Below are 20,303 nucleotides of genomic sequence, written 5' to 3'. Positions count from 1 at the left end.
TGCGTATCCATCATCGAGCACAAAAAAGGCTTTATTATGTTCATCTACACTAAAGCTGCATTACGCTTCCATTCCGCCGCTCCAAAATTATACGAGGATATGTCGTGTCTCAAAAGCAATATATTCTCACATGTTGCTCATTCTCACTGCTGAGTATGAACAGGCGCGTTTTATTTCCGCGACCAAGCGGTGCCTGCGCTATTGCTGTCAATGCCGATCCGATACTTTGCGAACAAAGGACCGGGGGAGAATTTCAGAGGTGGAGGACGACAGTAAAAGAACGGGTAGAATGTTTACAATAATAACAGGATAGCCGTGACGTAGAATGATCGACAGCGCTCTCAGCCAGAGGAGAAACTTCTGAGGCATCAACAACATTCTAAATTTGGACAGGGGTTACATCATCGAAGTTAAAGCTGCTGGGGGGCGGGACTTCCGGTTAGATTTGAGTTCGTACCGCTGAAGCGGCTGCTCTTTCTGTTGTCTTTGTATCTGTCTGTCGCTACACAGTCGCCTCCCTTTTTTCAATGCCACAAGCAGAGTAATGCTTAACATTTTGAACGGTTTCTGTGCTGGCCGTATGAAAATGTTTCGGGGTGCTTGTAAATGGCTTGTAATAACGGCGTGGATGTATTGTGTGGACCAAACTCACAACATTCAAACGTTACCATGACCCAAGTCAGCTTAAAAGAAGTAATGAACTCATATATTATGACTTTAGCTATCCAAAGAGGGCGTTTGTATTGGATTGTGCATTATCTCTGTCAAAACGTGTTGTTTTTTGGCTGGTGCTTTTCATAAAATCCCATAATGATAGATAGTGGTATGCCATAAATTAGACAGGCTTGATGAAATACCATGTAATGACTTGCTACAAAGTCAAGACAGTTCACTATGACATGAAATTCCTACATATAATCATTGAATGAATATCATTCGTAGGTCATAATTAATACATGTTGTGAAGTTTTCTGAAATTGTATTGCCATTTCACCCCATTGCATGGTATATATAAATAGCATTCATTTATCTATTATGATTGGTGCAAAATGTAATGGCTATAAAGCCAGAAACTAAATTTCAGATAAAGTGTGTTTGCGTGAAAAAACGTTTTTTTGCGTTTTTTGTATTTTTTTGTATTGTAAAGCCATGAGATCAGAGACCATTCACTTAATGATCTCTCCTGCTTTGGGTCACTAATAAATAAAGTTAAACCAAACAAACCAGCATGAGTCAGTGGCTGTGCCTTGTTAGGCCGGCCCACTTAACAGGGGTCAAAGGTGGCTGTTGTATTCTCAGACTTGACTTGCAGGCATCTATTGGCTTTTGATGGATGTTGTTACTTAAGTGTGCTCTGGCCTCTGTAAAAGTGGGGGCTGTCCCCTCACATGCTCCCATCCCCTCCCTCATACTAAAGAGATCACAGGGGTGCAGCTGCTTCAGACAGCTCTGGGGTGGGGTTGGGGTCCGAGACCCTTCAATGAGAGAACAAAAGCTTTTCATAAACACACAAACTCAAGTTCACCCCTTACAACTGCCCCTATTTTCACACCCTGACCTAAAAAAAAAAAAAAAAAAAAGGTTTGAAAGGTGGAGTGTGCACAGAGTGCACTGTGTGCAAAGCAAATGTATATTTCCTCATTAGAACATAGCAAGTTACTTAAATGTTAGAATCATGAATTCGAATAAACGGAAAGGCTTGTTTTCCTTTCTGTATTTTTTTCTGCATTATGTAGCTTGACTTGTGACTAATTTCTTTCAAATTTATCATAAATATTACATATAAATGAGTAAGCCAATGGGTCAGGGGTTTTAATGTAATGCAAGAGTCAGAATAATCAGATACTGGATACAATAAAACACAAAATTTCTACTTTCAGTGATCCAGCCATTGTAGTCTGCCACAACCTTGTTTGCTGACTCAGCAAATTTCAGCTTTTTTTTTTTTTTTTTACAGTGGTGTCCTCTTCGACTCCATCAAATTGCAAATTGCAAAACAGAACCACACATCTGTTTAAAGAGAAGACAGATATATGCTTCTCACACCAACAGGAAACTCAAATAACAAGTTAATCAAATAAACATTCTGTATTTTTTCATTGAGTGTATTGAATGTAATTTGCAGCCCTGCAGTATGTCTATTTCAGGAGTTGTTTAGGGTGAAATATGAAGGCAGAAAGTTTGATTCAGCAATTCAAGCTATGAATGGAGTGTGTGTTAAAGTTCTGTAGCAACCTCTTGTTTGTCACACTTGCATTATGAGGTGATACACAACCTATGACAGAAATGTGAAATTAGTCAGTAATGATTTAGCTTGCTGTATAAAACGTGCCTTAAATATATGGCTGTATTTATTGCTGGTATGTTTTCCAAGTGAAAAAAGCTCTATGTATCTTACAGTTTAATGAACTTTAAAATTGTGCATTTGGCTATTCATATATACTTCCAAAAGCGTCATGCTTCATGTATTTGACTGTAATTCATGCTGTATTAGCGTAACATCTTTTAATATAGCTATTACACAGCCCAGTAATATTTATATGCAATCTAGCAATAACACAGTTGAGGTCCACGATAAGGTAGATTTGGACATCTCTGTAAAATGTGGATTCAGATCATTAAACAAGCTTTTGTGAAACTTCAGATAAAACATGTAGCTAAGATTATCAGTAGTACACATCTAGCTATTAGCAGCAAGGTGCCATAGGTTTAATGTATATTCATTCATCTTATTAGAGCCTTGATACTGCTGCATTCGAATGTTAGTTAGTAATAAATCACCCAAACTACAAGAAATGGGGTAACTCTTCTGCTGGTATCTTCTACTACAGAGTATCTGTGTGTGGATAAGTGGGCAGCATTAAGATTTGGGCTTTCAAGTGTGTCACAAAGCAGTTGCCGAGGAAAAACCAGGTCATATCTCCCTCTCTTTCTGAGCAGAATGGATATTTAACAACACCACTGAGACTGAACTATCAGTTTGCATAGGGCGTATACAGAAGAACACCTTACATAAGTTTCTCTATAGGGAGCTAGCAGGGAAGTACTCGATGAAATAGCTTAAATGACAAGCATCAGATAGCCAAGGGCTACTTTTTATTTTTCGAGGCTTCTTATGTCCTTATCTGTCTCGATTTGGGTGCTTCTCCTCAGTTGGCTGATGCACAGGATTCTTCCCCTCTAAACACATATGCACGTCTTTAAAAGTGCAGTTTCACATAATAAAAGAATGTTTTGCTTTGCTTTGACAGTGATGATAGAAAATGTCCCTTACAGTAAAATCTATCTATCTCCCACCTTCAAAACAGCTCTCAAAGTCCATGTTCCCGGCATGCACACGCGAGCTGGGGGCGGCTCTTACAGATTTGAATGAGGAGAGTCACTTTAGGCGCCATTTTCGAGTGAGCGGCGATAACATCAACACTGAACGCGCGCGCACAGAGGGACAGCGCGCGCGACGCTTCGTCTTAAAAAAAATAACACTTATTATTTGTATGCGGGACAAACGGCACGATCGTACCGCGTTTAGAGAGTAAAATCGCCTGCGATCTAGTGTCGACGAGCACAGAAGTGACCAATACGAGCCGATTGTGAAGTCGAAGGAGAAAAGGGGGCTATCGCTCAGCTGCGTACTATGTGGAAAACCTGCGATTTAAAAAAATAATATATAAAAATAACGCTCGATGATGGGAAAAATATAGAAAAATTCTGGAAAATACCAGAGGGTCTTAGGATTGGGATTCAGTTCGGCGGTGGAGAAGATTGTGTTATTTTGGTGTTTTTTGACGTCGCTTTTTGAGCGGGAGTAACGGACGAGCCGCTGCGCAGATACACGCAGTTCAGTCCGAGTCTGTGACGAATCACACTCTGAACCTAGATTAGAGAGGACACATCAGCCTTTTTAACCGGTAAGATGTTTGAAACTGTTTATTCATCGAGCGTGACATAAAAAAGGTGACTTTGTTATTTATATATATATTTTTTAGAAGACCACATTGTCGTGAAACTGTGTTGAAGCGTGTTGTTTTTTAGGGTAACCTTATATACTTTGCGCCATTTTATAAGTCCAAGCACGGAAGCCTATGCTGATTTAAAAAAAGTTATTTATTTATTTATTATTATTGTGACCTGACGCCGTTATAATGTGAAGCTCTTGATTGAGACGTCACAATGTAATAACTAGATTGAATGGACAACTATGGTGTTTATGTGGCTTGTTAAAAATGTACAAGATGAGGTAGTCTTGTGCTGACTTGCGTTACTACTTGGATATGAAAAAAAAGACATCAAGTGTATTTGTAAGTTGGAAAAATAGTAAAATTGAGTGGGGTTTGTGCATCTAGAGCAGGGAGGGCAGAGGACGCATCTGGTCTGCAGGAGAAAGGGAGATCATTATTGCTTTTTAGCTTTTTTTTTTTGGAAATGTAAATTGGAGTTCAGCATTATGAATGCAAGCAGGGCAGTTACACCTTGTAATGCAACTCTGTGAATTTAAGCACGAGTTTTCCTTGTATTATTCTCAAAATAAAGACCAGCCTTTATTTTGTCCTGACCTTCAATATATATCTGGATTTTTAAGTCAATTACTTGTTACCTTTATTATTAGTTTTCAGTGGAACCACTTACATTTTTTTTCAGCTTCTCTGATGAGTGTCAGAGGCCATGTTTCCATTTTTGAAACAATAAGTAACTTTTAGTGCGGTTTTTGTACTCAACTGGATGGAAAAGTAAGCCTTGAACTACTGTGGGGGTGGAATTGAAAATGCAGGCCTGTTGAGAAAAAGCCTATGTCAGTTGCAAAATTGCTGAGGTGTGTGTTCCTCTCCTCACATTCGGTCTGTGTGTGTATTGGGTGTCTCATGGAGGGCGTGCCGCACCTGGAGATTCAAATTAGCCAAAATTATGCTCTTGACTTTTTTCCTGCATGCTTTATGATATTGATCATTCGTGATACAGTTATGGCATAGGCAAACAAGTCATTATACTAACAAATTTGACTTAAAGTATACAAGAGATTTATTTTGAATGCATTTTTGAAATCACACAGGCCTTGATCAAAAAACACTATTGGCCTTATTGTTCCACAGACTGCTTTCTGAAGCTGTTTTTTAACCGAACAGCTATAGACACTTTTGTCAAAAGTGTAATAATATAGTGAAAGTCCGAGTTGATATTTTTTTGGTTATCTCTACATTGTGTCAGAAGGACAACATTGTTGCCTTGAATGTCTTTCGAGTGGATTTTTCTTCACTCGTTGCAATGCAATTTACATTAATTATTGAAAAGAATTAATAGTTCTGAAAAGTTTTAAAAAGAAACATTGATCATTTAAGCAGTTAGCTATAATTTTTTATGTAAAGCAATGTTAATATATCAATGTTTTAATGTAGGCTTAGTCATTACATTTACATTAGTATAAGGGCTCGATCACCTAGCACAAACATATATATATATATGTGTGTGTGTGTGTGTGTATGTATATTAAATAAAAATAGTGGGCAGAAATCATTAGAATTCCTTATATCTGTTAGTATCTGCACATAATTATATAATTATGATTACTGTGTCAAAACTTTATCATTATAATATGTTTTTGCAGTGTAAAACCAGTTAATAGTTACTAAGTAAAGTTGGCTGCTCATGTATTCAACACACTGTACACACACATTCACTCAAAACGTTAATTTATAAAAAATGAACCTAAAAATGACAGTCGAACATAATCTTCTAATATAAAGTGATAGTAATATTTTAACAGTGTAATGCGGCTTCCAGTCAGCTAGAAAAAGATTATCAGGAATGTATAAAACAGATATTGTCATGGCGACATGCCTCAGTTACTGCTTGTCCAGCCACAACAACAACTATTCTTTCACAACTGAATACTGAGCCTGTATGAATCCACCCAGTCTCTTCATTCACATCTTAGACAAACAAATAAATATGAGTAATTTATGAATAATAAAAAAAAAAAACATAACTTACACATTTCGCACAGATATTTCATTGCCACATTTGTAGCTTGTCGTGTGAGGATTAAAAATGTATTTTTCCCCCCTGTGTGTGTGTGCATGAGTGTATTTATAATTTCATGTCACTGTGTAATTGTGGTCATGAGGTGATCCCTCACTGGTCTATTGTAAATGAGCTGGACTTTATGACAATGACCCACTTAAACCACTTTACATTGAGTTTGTCTTTAGGTTAGGACTAAAGGTTACAGCATTATTATCCATGGCTTGTGTTTCTTTGATAGGATCCACTCAAGACGTTGGCTGATGTGAGTTAAAGTGCGATGGATAATGACAAAAGCATGCCAACATTACCTAAATTAATGCACATTCTCAGACAGCCACTCAATTTAAAATAGTAGTGTGTTTCGTTTTATTTTTACAAGCGGAACAGAGTTTGGCACCATCTCATATTTAATTAGAAAATTTACAGACATTAGATAATAAGGTATTCAATAATTAGAGGTGATTTCTCAAAAGAAAAAAAGAAAAACATTCCACACAATCTCTTTAGCACCTTTGAAATCCTGATTTGAATTTGAATTTTGCCTTCACTAGTAAAAAAAATTCCCCAAGGCTAGAGATTTTATTTGATATTATAAGTCATTTTATTAAGAGCTAGTTGTTACTTTTTATTTACAGCGTTATATTTTGTAAAACGCTCATCAGCCCTTTCAAGGTCCAGCTGCAAATTATTTTCACCCAGTTGCAACAAATTTGCTACAAAGAAGAAACTCGCCAAATTTCTCTCTAACCTTTGATCTTAGTGAGCGTTAACTTGTACTCTCGTGTCTCTGTGGCCGTGACATATTAGTCACAATTATGATAGTTCATAATGACTTGTACTAGCTCATGATGTGTATTGCAAGTGTCTTTTTTACAATTATAACACAGTTGTAACCTCTTGGCCCAAATACAGATAGAATTCCTCAAATATATATGTTTTATAGTTGTAGTGTGTGTCATGTACATCACAGACCACTGATTCTTTGGTCCCTGTCATATGCCCAATGTTTAATGCCATTTTTGCCTTATGTTAATGGTTATGTAATATTGCATTTGACTCAGAACCCATCCCACACTATATGAAAAACTCTGTAGGTGCAGGGCTTGGGAATTATCTTTATGATTTTATTCTAATAATCATTATTTGTTCCTCTTAATTTTGATGCTTTGAAAAAAAAATATGTATATAAAAATGTGGAACAGCTTTGTCTGCTGACTTCCACTCAAATGGAGGTAAATATTTCCCTTAGTTTTTTAAACCTTAGCTATAAAATGATGCCCCATGTTCTACACCTCAAATATAATTTAGTATACTGTATAAGAAAGGCGCTATCACCAGTTTTATTATTCCTGTAGATTCTGATAGGTTTTTGTGGAGTTTCACATTGTCTAATACTTTGGTTTTTAAGTGCCATATTGACTTCAAAGGGATCCCATTTTCATGGTTTTTGGTAGCAGCAGCTCCTGTAGATAATATAACAGGCCTGTACTGTTCTAGTTCATTTTTATATCAGTTTCTCTTTGCTTTAAACATAATTGTAAACATTGTATAGTGACTTTTTGAAGTAAATGCGATAGCAGAACTGGTCCCAGAATGAGTGTGAGTTTTCTGTTGTGTTTCCCCCCCCTCTTTGTGTTTGCTCATTTCAGCATGCCTCTTGCCACAAAGTTAAAGAAGGGCCTCTAGGATTCAATGTAGTTGGTTGATGTTGATTCAAGTAGTAGCAGCTTGAAGTGAAAATAAGAAGAGTCACTTGGCTGTGTTATTATCATGAAACCTGAATGTCAGTAACATTTGAGGCGGGGGCTTTTGATTTCATAACTTCACTTGCTAGTAGTAAAACGATCAGTATGAAACATGATTTTCGGGCCTAACCTAGGCCTCAGTTTTGCTTGTGTGCATGTTTGTTTGCCCAGCAAGATCAGAGGACTCGATTCTTGGTGGGTGTGTATCTGTGCGTGTCCTTTTGTAAATGATCATTTAGATGCGAAACACAGAAATGAAAATCTCGATCTGAGTGTCAATTACAAAGCTATCTGCAAAGAGGAACACAGCACCAGTCGAGCTCTCTGAAGCCAAACTTGTGCTGCCAGGGGCTGCCCCTATCTGACGTTACCAAGGCAAATGCACTTGTTATGGGGACTGGTGCTGTTGTCAAGGTATTAGGCCCGTGCAACCCCCCTTCCTCGCAGTTAAAGTGCTTGATGTGTTTTTTTGCGATGGTAGTTCATACAATATGAAATAACGTGTATATTGTGTTTTTACTGTGATGTTTTATGTACAAAGGCAATATATTAATCTGAAGCATGTAAGCACACTTTTTAAAGAAATACAAATGAACGTAATAAAAAAATACAGTGGTGCTAATTAAAAATATGAAATACAGTGCCTTTTTAAAAATGACCAAATAATAAAATAGTAACGTCTTATAAATTGTGTATTTAAATGTAAATTGATAAATTCATAAATATAGCATCCCCGTTTGGATTTACAGTGTAGCTCCAAGTTTCCAGTTTCCAGTACAAATATTATTTACAGTGTTTATGTAATTATGAATGATGTTGCATTAAATATTACATTTTCTAGTACATCAAGTCTATATGTTTCCAAGAGTACACCAATTGTGCACAAAGATCAAAAATAGTTGTGGATAGTGTGTAGAGTGGGATTAAAAATGTCAGATTTGTTTTCAGTTCCAGCATTGTTTCATTTTGTCCCATTGGGCAGATCTGGTGTGTATAAATGTGCTTTTACACACACTTGTGTGCTCTCGTGCCCCCTTTGCTTGTTACTCTTGTAAAAGCAAGTTAAATTATAGGAGCAGCTTCCCCTTTCTGTGGTAGGAAGTGAATGTTTCTCTGCTAACTTCTGGCATACGAAGTTACAGGGAACAACACATCTAGCTGCAGTCTCGTAAAAATACACTAATCAGACTAACCCCTTCACCTCACCGGAGAGTGTCAGTTTGGTTAGCAAATAAACTTTATTTAGGTACACGTGTACACTGCAGTGTAACATTTAATGTATATAACTTGAATATATAAATAACGTAATTATTCTGATGAGCTTTTATGTTGTTGAATTCATCTTCCCATCTAGGTTTTATTATCATATAATATTCAGTCACTGTGATTTAGAAAATACTAAGACAATACTTTTAATGAAAATCATCACTGGGTTATTTGCCTTTATGAATTTGCTATTAGCATAGTACTTAATAGTAAGTTACAGTTTCAAAAATGAATAATGATTTTAAAATTATTTGTTGGTGTAAATTAATTTTTAGTTTGATGTTGCTGGGTAATTAGGCTGAAATGATGACTCATCTTTTTTTGTAACATTGCTTTCCTGTAAAAGATAGTTTTTTCAAAGTATGCCCTTAAAATTAAGTATTAGTACTACTACTTAGAATTACATTTATATTGTAGGTATAATTAAAACTTACTTTGTGTTTTGGTTTTATTTAATTTTTTAGTCTTTTGTATGGACAAGTGTGTTGTTGTTTTCAAACTACTTAATATAATATTTTTTTATATTTAAAAGTAATTGATCTTTATATTTTTAAATCACACATTTTGTAATTTTTAGGAAACCTCTGTTTGGTACAGTTCAGGTGTTATTTGTTGGGGATGGGTTTCCTTTTCTACACACACACACACACACACACACACACACAGACAGTCACACACCATGACACATAAGAATTCATCTTCAAACAAGATTATGCAGTATTCATTTAAATATTTTGCATAATGTAAAAGCAAATGATAATTAAACCTGTCCAATAATAATAATAAAAAAAACTGCATTCTATGTGGATGGTATACTTTTGTTTTTGTACCTGTAATTATGTGTTAAGAAACATAACAGTCAGAATTTGTGCTTCATAAATATCCTTTATTTTTGTTTTCTCCAGGAAAGGAATGTAGAGCACACACATGACACTGAGCTGTGACATAGTCAACTAACTGTACAACACTGGTTCAACCATTTTAAATACTGGTTATAAGAAGCATGGTTTAGTGGAATTATTTTCTGAAATGCATAAAATACTGGCAGTATATAGGGAAAAAAAGTCCTATATCCTCATGAAGTGCCTAACAAAGAGAAAACAAGAAAGTGAAAGGCATACAGACAAAGCAAACAACATAAGTAAATATTATAATGTGGGAGGTTACAGGCTTTTGTCAGGGAGCACTATTTTTTTTCTCCCAGAAGTCCATGGGGCTCTTTTCACAACCTGTAATTTTACCCTTATAGACAGCAGATGCTTCACTGTCCTCTTGCTTGTGTTACACCAGAAGTTTATTGTTAGTATTGGATCACCAGGTACAATAGCACATGTGCGTTTACTGAATCGAGCAGAAACCTGGGGGTTTACGAAAACAACTAACATCAGAAAAAGAGCAGGATAAATATTGACAGTTAGTCATGCCTGAAATAGTTATTATTAGCACCATTATTTTGCACTTTGCATGCGTCATGTAAATTATTTCTTACACTCCCCTATGAGAGTAATTTCAAAGATAGTTTCGGATAGTTTGGAAAGCTTCAGCTTCAGCTTACTCATATGGTTCTTCAAAAATTCACAACTTGACTGATTTGAATTACATGTATGAATCTACTTACAAATCGTATATTGAATATGAAAATTATTTTAGAAAAATATAATTAAATTAGACAGCTTGCATAAATACACTCAGAATGCACTCGGTTCATATGTTTTAACAGTTGCTGGTTTTCTGAAGTTATCCGCTTTTGTCAATTCTCTCTAAATGAAGGTTTGGATACAGTGAACTTTTTAATCACTGTGCACACTTACCTGGTAACGGTAATTTCATCAGTGAGAGGCAGGCAGGTTGAGTAAGTACGGTGTGAATATATCATGTTTTTCTCAGAACAGGTACCAAATTACCACAACTGACCTGAGAGTTAAGAGTATACAAATAGATTTTGAGCATTGTGTACTTCTCCAGAAAAATCCACTGTAGAATAGAAACGTGCTGTTAAAAAAAAAAAAGTTATAGTTAAATAGTGTAAGGAGCAGCAATGTAACATTTATATAACATTTCTGAAAATAAACATTTTATATCTTTAAAAACAGAGATGCTCACTAAATTTTTGCATTCGTTAACTTGTTTTTCATGATTTAACAGAGTTTAAAAAATGGAAAGCAATGCATTTGACCTTGAAACTAGATATTGGAAGCTACCATTTTTTTTCATTCTGGTTCCCATTTAAAACAAAAGAATTATCTTTACCTCTACTCCTAAATAGATGCACTTTTCTAGAATAGAAAACTTTAACTTGTTTTCATACATGATTATGTTAGTAATCCATGTCCTGCTGCATTTGCATAGCAAAACCAAACGGTGAGAGAAAAAAAGTTCACAAAGCCTCAGGAAGTCGCACGTTATAATCAGAACTACCGCTTGGTATTTTATCTCTATTCTTGATTTTAGATTTTAATGTTCTGAGCAAGCCTTTTTATTTTTTGTCCTCTAAGTCAATATGACATCATTTCATTACAGCATGCAGTCATACTGACACTTATAACTCGTTGTCTTTTTATTTATCCTGTGTTTTCAGGTTGCGAAACGCGGAGGGTGTCTGTGCGGCGGTGTGGACGCGCGTGCGCTCGGCGCGGGGCCTGTCGGTACTGTAGCAGCACAGAATGGTTTGTGAGTTATAACGGGGGTGCAGGCCGTACTGTGCTGCGGCAAGAACGACAGGACAGACGCGCACTTTCCATTCAAACGAGTGATAAGACAGCAGCAGCAGCTTGACTACATGTACCGGCGAGCCTCCTGAACTTGGCCGTGTGACTGACTGGCTGCCTGGCTGTAGCAGCACGTAAATATTGGAGTCAAAGCACTAGCGAATCCTCCAGTATTGACCGTGCTGCTGGAGTTAGGCGGGCCGTTTACCGTCTGCCTCCGGATCACTCATCAGGAAAGCACAAGAAGATTAACGACTGACTAATAACATACTGTGCACATGCCGGATTTCTGAACGCTTTTATTCTGAGAACAGATGAAATGGAATTTGATCAAACATCAAATAAGCTGTATAATTGTTTATGTAATGTCAGTTTAAATGAGTCGGATGCTTCTCTGAAAGTGCTTGGAGCTCGTTGATACAATTAATGTACATGGAAAAATGCAATAAAGGGAAATAAAATTTAGAAAACATTAAAATCTCAACGATTGCATCAAGGCAAATTAATTCTGCAGAGTCGCGTTGCGCGCCAATTCTGCAGTTTATGTCAAATACATAAATCAGCCACATTTCTCACACCAAGTTCTAATAAAAATATCTAGACTATAATGTGCAGTTCCTGTTTCCTATTATGGACGAAGCACATCGTTATTAAAAAAAAAAAACAGAAAAGTGTTATAAATTGTGTCTTATTACAGTGTTAAGCATCATCACATCACCTTCCAGCTTTATTTTAACATGAATTACGCAGCATCGCCATCTTCTGGGAAACTAAATGGTTTGAGGTTTTCAGCTCGCTCCCCGTTTCTTTTAAGTTCAGATTTAGGGGAGGGCTGTTGACAGAATCACTTCGTAGATCCGGCCCTTTTGGTACTTTGCGCTGTTTGTTTTGATTCTCACGTTTCTTTCCCTCTGCAAGGGTCGTTAATATCAAGTCTATTTACTCTTTTGAAACGCTCGGTTTTCTCCTCGGGGGATACTGAGGAAACCAGTCTTCAAAATCGTGTTCAGGCCAATATTAAGAAAAGTTTGCGTTCGTCTGGATCAATTGTACAAAAATTTATCAAATAAGCAAATGAAAGTTGAACATACGTTATACAAATCCGAATCTATATCTTTAAGGGTACTTCAACCCGACACACTTAAATTGACCCTGTTACCTCAATCAAGGGATATGAATGCCCAAAAATCACAGGGACTAACCTACATTTTACCTCAAATTTAATGGACTTCGTTTAGAAGTGACTATGAATTCCAGTATCTAGCCACACCAAGATGCGCTTGTTTGAATGTACCTGAATCTTAATTTAGATGACAGAACTCATGAAGGAAGGATATAAAGGCGGCGTGTCGTATTTTGGGGTAGTTCGGTAAAAGCAGATTGTCTTGCCTTAAAATAATAATTTAAGAGAAAACCTGATTATCTTGCATGACGAAAGGCAGGTCCTTGACCTCACATGTATGATGGCAGTTGTTCCTGCTCCCCAAAAATGAACATGACAGTAAATATGGTTGAACTGAACCTCAGAATAACAAAATACACGTGTATGTGCAACTGAGCTTCAGCTCACTTAAATTGAGCATTCACTCAATAGCCACTTGATATTTTCACAGTGAATATCTGTCTGTAGAAAGTTAAAACAGACATCATAGTATTAGTATTTATGTACTCGGACTACACGTAATAATTCATAAAAATGCTCAGAAAAAGAGCACCGATTGTCATGAATGGTTATTGACTGTATAAAAGATGCATCATATAAAAACACGATTTAGATTTTCAGTGGTAGGATGAAATAAAAGGTGTACAAAGAATAAAAATATTGGTGTGGACCTATGCACTTTAAACCTTACTGTTCTAGGTAAAACATACATAAAACGTACATCTATAAAAATAAATATTTTGTGTCATTTTGATTGGTCACTTAACGATTATGTAATATATATATTATATCGAGAAACTTTGGTGTAATTGGGTTTGGTACCACTGGTAGGCTATTGCTGGATTTGTTGTCTTCCACAGAATCTGAATGTAAAGGGATTCGTTTTAACTACAGTCGAAACGAGGTGCCCTACTCGACACATTATGAGTCCTTTGATGTCATATCCTCCTCTATTGTACACTGTATTACGTAATAAAAAGCAGATACGTATGAAATCAATGATATTATCGAACGACATGCATAACAGACGCAGTAGCTAACTGATAAAAAACCGAGAGAAAATAGTGCAGAAACCACGTCACTTTCTGTAGCTCTTACGTCACGCCCTTCTCATGTCACTGAGGTTATTCTTTCCCTGGGCTGAACTGAGCCTAAATACTGTACTTATGAGATCGCACTGAACACTTTCTGAAGCGAAAATTCACAGTGCACTCAAAAGGGCTGCATAACTTTTTTTCTTTCTTTCTGAATACGCTTGTTCTTGGCAGGTAAGACGAGATTATAGCCAGCAATTTCCACAGAAGCATCATTTGGCGTGTCACAGCTGAGCAACGCGCAGGTTTCTTGTAAAATCTGATTGGGCAGTTCTGAAAATACCGGCTTTGTTATCATTCAAAGGGCTAAAGGCAAGCATATACATGCGCTCATGATCACCATCTCATCGCTGTTTCTAAACTTGTTTATTCCATACTGCGAGAGCAAACAGACCTCGCTATATAACATCACCTCACATATCACCTGCATCTCAAAATCATAACATGGCGAATCCGGTGAAGTTAGTATAAGTCTATAACTTATCCTGTAAAAAAAGTAGTACGTAAGTCTCACCGTTACAAGATAACGAATATATACGAATTATTAAGCTAAATCAGAAAACAAAAAAAGGTCGACATGAAGACCAGGATGAAACACTGCCTACTTTACCTTCTCTTGGTCCATTTACCTCGACATCTGCTTACTAGTTACCCCAAAAGGACAAGAAGGTGATGTCAGTCAAAAATAACGTTTTTTTTTTCAACAATAATTAAATAATCCTATGAAAAGTAGGGATGTTGGGTAAAACAGTTCCACCGCGTAAGTGCGAACACATCACGCGCTCTTTTATTGGACAGAAACCGCGCGCGCCAGTTACTAGGGGACTCAGAAAACGCAATCATGGCGCTTGTTGCTGTGCAGATTTCAACACCAGCGAACTACAAAAACGGCAAACAAAAGTTAATATTGAAGTTACGTATTTACAAGTAACAAACAGGCGACTTACAGAATGTTTATTTTAACTTGTCTTTGATATGATGGCAAAAATATATATATTAACAGAAGTAAATATATATTTTCGTTTTTGAAAGAGGTTGGTCAGATATAGATGCCCCCTTACGTTGAGCGGCGCAGTTGTTGCTATGCAAACCTCCACAGCTGTAACTGAGTGAGTGGCACAGAGCAGGTTAAACACTTTTAAGGTCACATCGATCCTCGCTCATTCTGCACGATCGCGCCACATATCCAAACTTGTACACATAATGCTATAAAGTTAAATCCAGTAGTCTTTTGTATCAAACTTTCTTCCTATTGTACAATATAAAAGATGACAAGTTGCTGTTGTCTCCCAAAGACAACAAGGCCAAAATTTCCAGCCGATTAAGTGACATTATTAATGTGGAAATAATTCGGTTGTCAGTTTTATGAATTTAAAGGGATAGTTCACCCTGAAGTAAAAATTCTGTCATCTTTTACACACAAACCTAAAGGAGTTTATTTCTGCTGCTGAACACATAAGAAGATATTTTGAAGAATGTTGGTAACCAAAAAAAGTTGACGGTAGCCATCGACTTCCAGAGTGTTTTTCTCCCATACTATGGAAGTCAATGGCTACCGTCAACTTTTTGGTTACACATGTTATTCAAAATATATTCTTTTGTGTTTAACAGCTGAAATAAATTCATACAGGTTTGGAACAACTTGAAGGTGAGTAAATGATGACAGAATTTTTATTTTTGGATGAACTTTACCTTTAAGTGATCATTCGTCATAATTTATTCATTCTTATTCCAAACTCGTATGACTTTCTTCAACATAAGTAACACAACAGTAAGTCACAGTCTTGTTACCATTCACTTTAGTGTGTAAAAGATGCAGTGAAGGTGAATGGTGTGTGATGCTTGTCAACCCCTAACATTCTGCATTGTGTTTCACGGAAGAAAGTAAGTCAGTAAAACGGGATTTTCATTTTTGGCCATTATCCCTTTAAAAGGCAGCCCGTCTTTTGGTCACTAGAGATCGCCATTGAGCTATGCTGGAAATAATATGTGGGGTGGGGGGGGATAAAACCTTCACGTCATATCCTGTTAGCTTAGCATGTAGATAGAATGAAAACAACCTCCGATGATTTGTAGCACAAATAACATCGTATAGCAACTATACAGAACGTAACCGCATCATATATTATTAATGTTATTATTGTGAAAGAAACACCGTGATGGCGGCTTTGGTTTCATGTTGTTTTGGATGTTGTGGAGACAATAACAGAGGCCACGTAACACTGAAGGAAATGCCCACGGTTCAGCTGGACACTCATCACATGGGTAAGTGGTGCGATCTGACATTTCAGACACATATTCACACAAAAGAGTAGAGATATGATAAACAGAGCTGCCCTTCAAAAAGAAGTGCCTTTGTCGCCATACAATAAAGTTATGGTCATTTAACTGCAGTCAGACTTGGATCAACAAATGTATTTACAGTTATTTTAACTTGACATCTGTAATGACTTGATTATAATTCAATGGGATGAGGGAAGGTTGCTTATTAAACAATAGTAAAATTACAAAAAATGTATAGCATGATGTAGGATTAAAGAAAAAGAAGAGCGCAATTTAAGAACGGCATGAAGCAGAACTAAAAAACGGTAGTAAAATATTTTGGTCTCTGTTATGCAGTTAATTAAGTATGTGTTAAATGGTTTAGTTCCCTATATTATTTCAGGTACTGATGTTGTCATTGTGAAGAGTGGAAGACGCATATGTGGAACTGGTGGTTGCATCGCAAACGCCCCTCTCCATCAAAACAAGAGCTACTTTGAGTTCAAGATTCAGTCCACAGGTAAGACGTGATGTGTGCAAGCCTTTACGTGTAAGTTAGTCAAATTAGTCAATAATTTGTTTTAGTCATCATTAGGTGGGACTGCTGTGAACTTTGGCCTTTGCAGGTGTCTGGGGAGTAGGAGTGGCAACACAGAAAGCAAATCTGAATCAGATCCCTATGGGTAGAGACCCACACAGCCTTGTGCTCCGGCAAGATGGCACTGTGTACCACAACAATGAAGAGAAGAACCGGTTACCTGCAAACAGCTTACCGCAGGAAGGAGACATTGTGGTGAGTCTTAGTGGCATTGAATTAATATGGGATTTGATGGTAAATAAATCTATTTGTCTGTGTTTGGTAAAGGGAGAAGCATTCCATTTTGGACTGAGAGGATTCCATGTGGGATTTCCCGGCTATGATAACAAGGGGTCTTAACTGTATTACTGCAGACTCATTAAATACTGGGGTTTTGTTGTGAACTTTATTTTTGGTGTACCACCTGGCTGTAATTTCATACTGCGTTTACTTGGTTATCTGTAAGATGGAAACTTCTTAGCACTAATAAATATGCTAATAGGAGCTATATGATAGTTTTCTTGAAAGCAGTGGTTCATTTTCAGTGTACTAGCTTTATGTTTGTAATTTTCTGTTTTCGCTCTTTTTGTGTGTGTGTGTGTGTGTGTGTGTGTGTGTGTGTAGGGTGTTGCATATGATCACGTGGAGCTGAATTTGTACCTTAATGGGAAGAATATGAACTGTCCAGCATCAGGCATTAGAGGAACTGTTTATCCTGTAGTTTATGGTAAGTATTTGGAGTATTATAAAAAAAATTAATAAAAATAACTATTACTAACCACTAACATCTTTGGTTGCCAGTACAGTTGAGGCAAGAATTACTTAGTAACACAATTATAAAACTGCCTTTTTTCAAACTGTTCTTTGTTTCCAGTGTTGCACAGTTTTAATATCTCTGTCTTATTCTACTATAAAAAAAGTTTAATTTTTGATTAATTACATGGCAGGAAAATTATTGTGTTTGTTTAAAAGGGTCGAGTTAGATTATCATATAAAGTCTTCAAACAGACATTATTTTCTTAAATGATTTCACGAATGGAGTTGCTTAAGAATTACCTAAAAATTAATATTTCAAGAAAAAAAAAAACTATAATTCTTGCATGTTTACATACAATGTATTGTTTAATTACACATCTGGGCTTGTATGCCTTCGTCTTGTCCCTCGCAGTTGACGATAGTGCAATATTGGATTGCCAGTTCAGTGACTTCTACCATCCTCCTCCGCAAGGCTACCAAAAGATCATGTTTGAGCAGCAGATCTTCTAAAGTTCATGTTGTGCTGTATATACACTAAAGAAATGTACTCCACGGCCAGAAATTGAAGTGCTATGGTGACAACTGAACTCTTGATGATTATGCTACTCAGCCTACTGAAAGGAGTTGAAATTAAGTCATCTGTGATTTAGACTTGTGTAACACTGACACATATCTGGCCATTTCTACTCCGTTTAAAAAGTCATCCTATGTCTTTCTGTTATATCATCTGTGCATTAATGATCTAGGCCCCGATCTCAAAAGTTTTATTCAGAACATACATCTTTAATTTACACTTTTTAATTTGCATTTACTGATGTACAGTATTAAACGGGTGCAGTTGTGAACATTAATTTTTGTTTAAAGGCTGGTTTGAAGACAAAAACGGGTAATAATGGAGACACATATTACTGACCATCATGACTTTATACTTTATTCATTTCAAGAGAACAAAGTGATGCTGATACTGATTCAAAATACTGTCAAAGCTCTTTGATTTCATTGTTGTCTGTCTGATGTATGAGCTGCACCTGCACACACCTTATTCATCATGATGACTTGGATTTATACAAGCTCTACACAAATACATATATTTAAATTTCATGGAGTTTATATTTGGTTGTATTTTTTGGTTGTATACACATTATGTCTTACTGCAGTTAAGTGTAACTAATATATTAAACGCAAGCGATACAATAGAATAAGTGTAGAGGTTATTTACCTTAAATATTTAATAATTTGACCTGAAAAACATCTGATTGTGTTCTCTAATTATGAAATATTGCAAATGATCACAAAACTGTTTTTAATAAATCAATGAGTATTGAATATGTGATGTTATTTTTGAATGTTCTAATCTGACAAGTCATATTTGTGTCTTCTTTAGTAATACATATTTGGTTTTGTTATTTGTTCATAAAGACCTTGTTTTTACCTAATTATAATTTAAGACTAAAACATGTTCCTGTTGTTATTAAAATGTGTATCCTTTTCTACTTAACGAATGTCATCTCACGAGCTCTTTAGAGCGCACTGCGCCGTGACGTATCTTTACGTAAGTTAGTGGCGTATGTATCCTGTCAGCTGAGCAAACTTGCGCAATCTGTAGTCTACGCACAATGACGCAAATCTACAGAACGGGTCCAATGCAAGCGTGCCGCACAAGCCCTGAAAAGTGAAGCCAAAACGTCTCGATCGCCCCCTGGTGAGTGGTCCTAGTATAGGTCATAAACCCCGCCTACCCATGTTATTCAATGGGACGCGAGACCAACTAAGATAGATAGTTTTTTTTCTTTTAGATAGTTATTTAATGCTCTAAAAACGGTGGTGTGACGTCGTGATTGACAGCTGTGATTGACAGCTCTCTGAGCCGAGAATATTGCTTCTGTATGAAAAAGCAGAAGTGAGTTGCATTAATAAACTAGTTGCTAACATATTGCATGCATGTTAACAATAAATTATAGGATGCTAACCTGGCTAAAACAGACTTCATGAGCTAAATATGAAGTTGATTTAGCTGTCCGCTAGATTGAGATTGATTGTTTATAATAGTTTAATTGTAGTAACACGAGTACTCGTGTTTTTACAGTTTATTCATGTTTTACTTTTTTAAAAATATGACCTATTTAAATGTCTGGTTAGTAGGGTACTTGTATTTACCTTATTTTAATGAGATTGGAGTGGAACGGAGCAGACAGAGTTCACAGGAGCAGGACTCCACTTCCAAAACAGTGCAGATTACGGTATGTGCATTCTGCGAGGGAGAGTGAGGTCGGGGCACAGGGGCGGGGCCGTTGATTTCGCGGCTTTAAGGCTTTACTTCCTGCTTGCTACTGCGCATAGCTACTGCGCAGAACTGGTCCCTAGATCGCTATCTGCGCAGGCGCAAGTCCAAGATGTCAGCGCCATATCGGGACACTGGCGGCTTCAGTTTTGACCAATGGAAGAGAGCGAAGGCGAGTCGTCCATCTTTTTTTACAGTCTATGGTCCAATGAAACACCTCTACTCCAATAATGTTTCACTGCAGAATACACCTTTTATCATGATAGCGCTGGGAAGTCCGACTCATTTCCGCGATTCGGACCTTTCCCAAGATGAACCAGTCCAAAAAACGATCCAGTAATTTCTTAAAACTAAATGGCATAATTACCTGTATAAAAAGGTTAAAATAAACCAATACGTAAATGCATGTGTTATCACCGTTTTTTATCCAGAAA

At 36.7% G+C, this 20,303-nt stretch overlaps 1 protein-coding gene across 1 annotated transcript; it reads left to right on the top strand.

Moving 5' to 3' along the window:
- Positions 1-15,983: 15,983 nt before the first annotated feature.
- On the top strand, positions 15,984-18,914 carry LOC132143927 (SPRY domain-containing protein 7-like). The gene is made up of 5 exons (XM_059554574.1): positions 15,984-16,258; positions 16,659-16,775; positions 16,882-17,048; positions 17,457-17,559; positions 18,001-18,914. Exons 1-5 carry the CDS (start codon positions 16,153-16,155, stop codon positions 18,096-18,098), a joined length of 591 nt encoding a protein of 196 aa, XP_059410557.1. The 5' UTR covers positions 15,984-16,152; the 3' UTR covers positions 18,099-18,914.
- The last annotated feature ends 1,389 nt before the right edge of the window (positions 18,915-20,303 follow it).

This window comes from Carassius carassius, chromosome 7, assembly GCF_963082965.1.
Source record: "Carassius carassius chromosome 7, fCarCar2.1, whole genome shotgun sequence".
Taxonomy (NCBI): domain Eukaryota; kingdom Metazoa; phylum Chordata; class Actinopteri; order Cypriniformes; family Cyprinidae; genus Carassius; species Carassius carassius.
The sequence above is the reverse complement of the archived record's forward strand: the minus strand, read 5'-3'. Positions and strand labels throughout refer to the sequence as shown.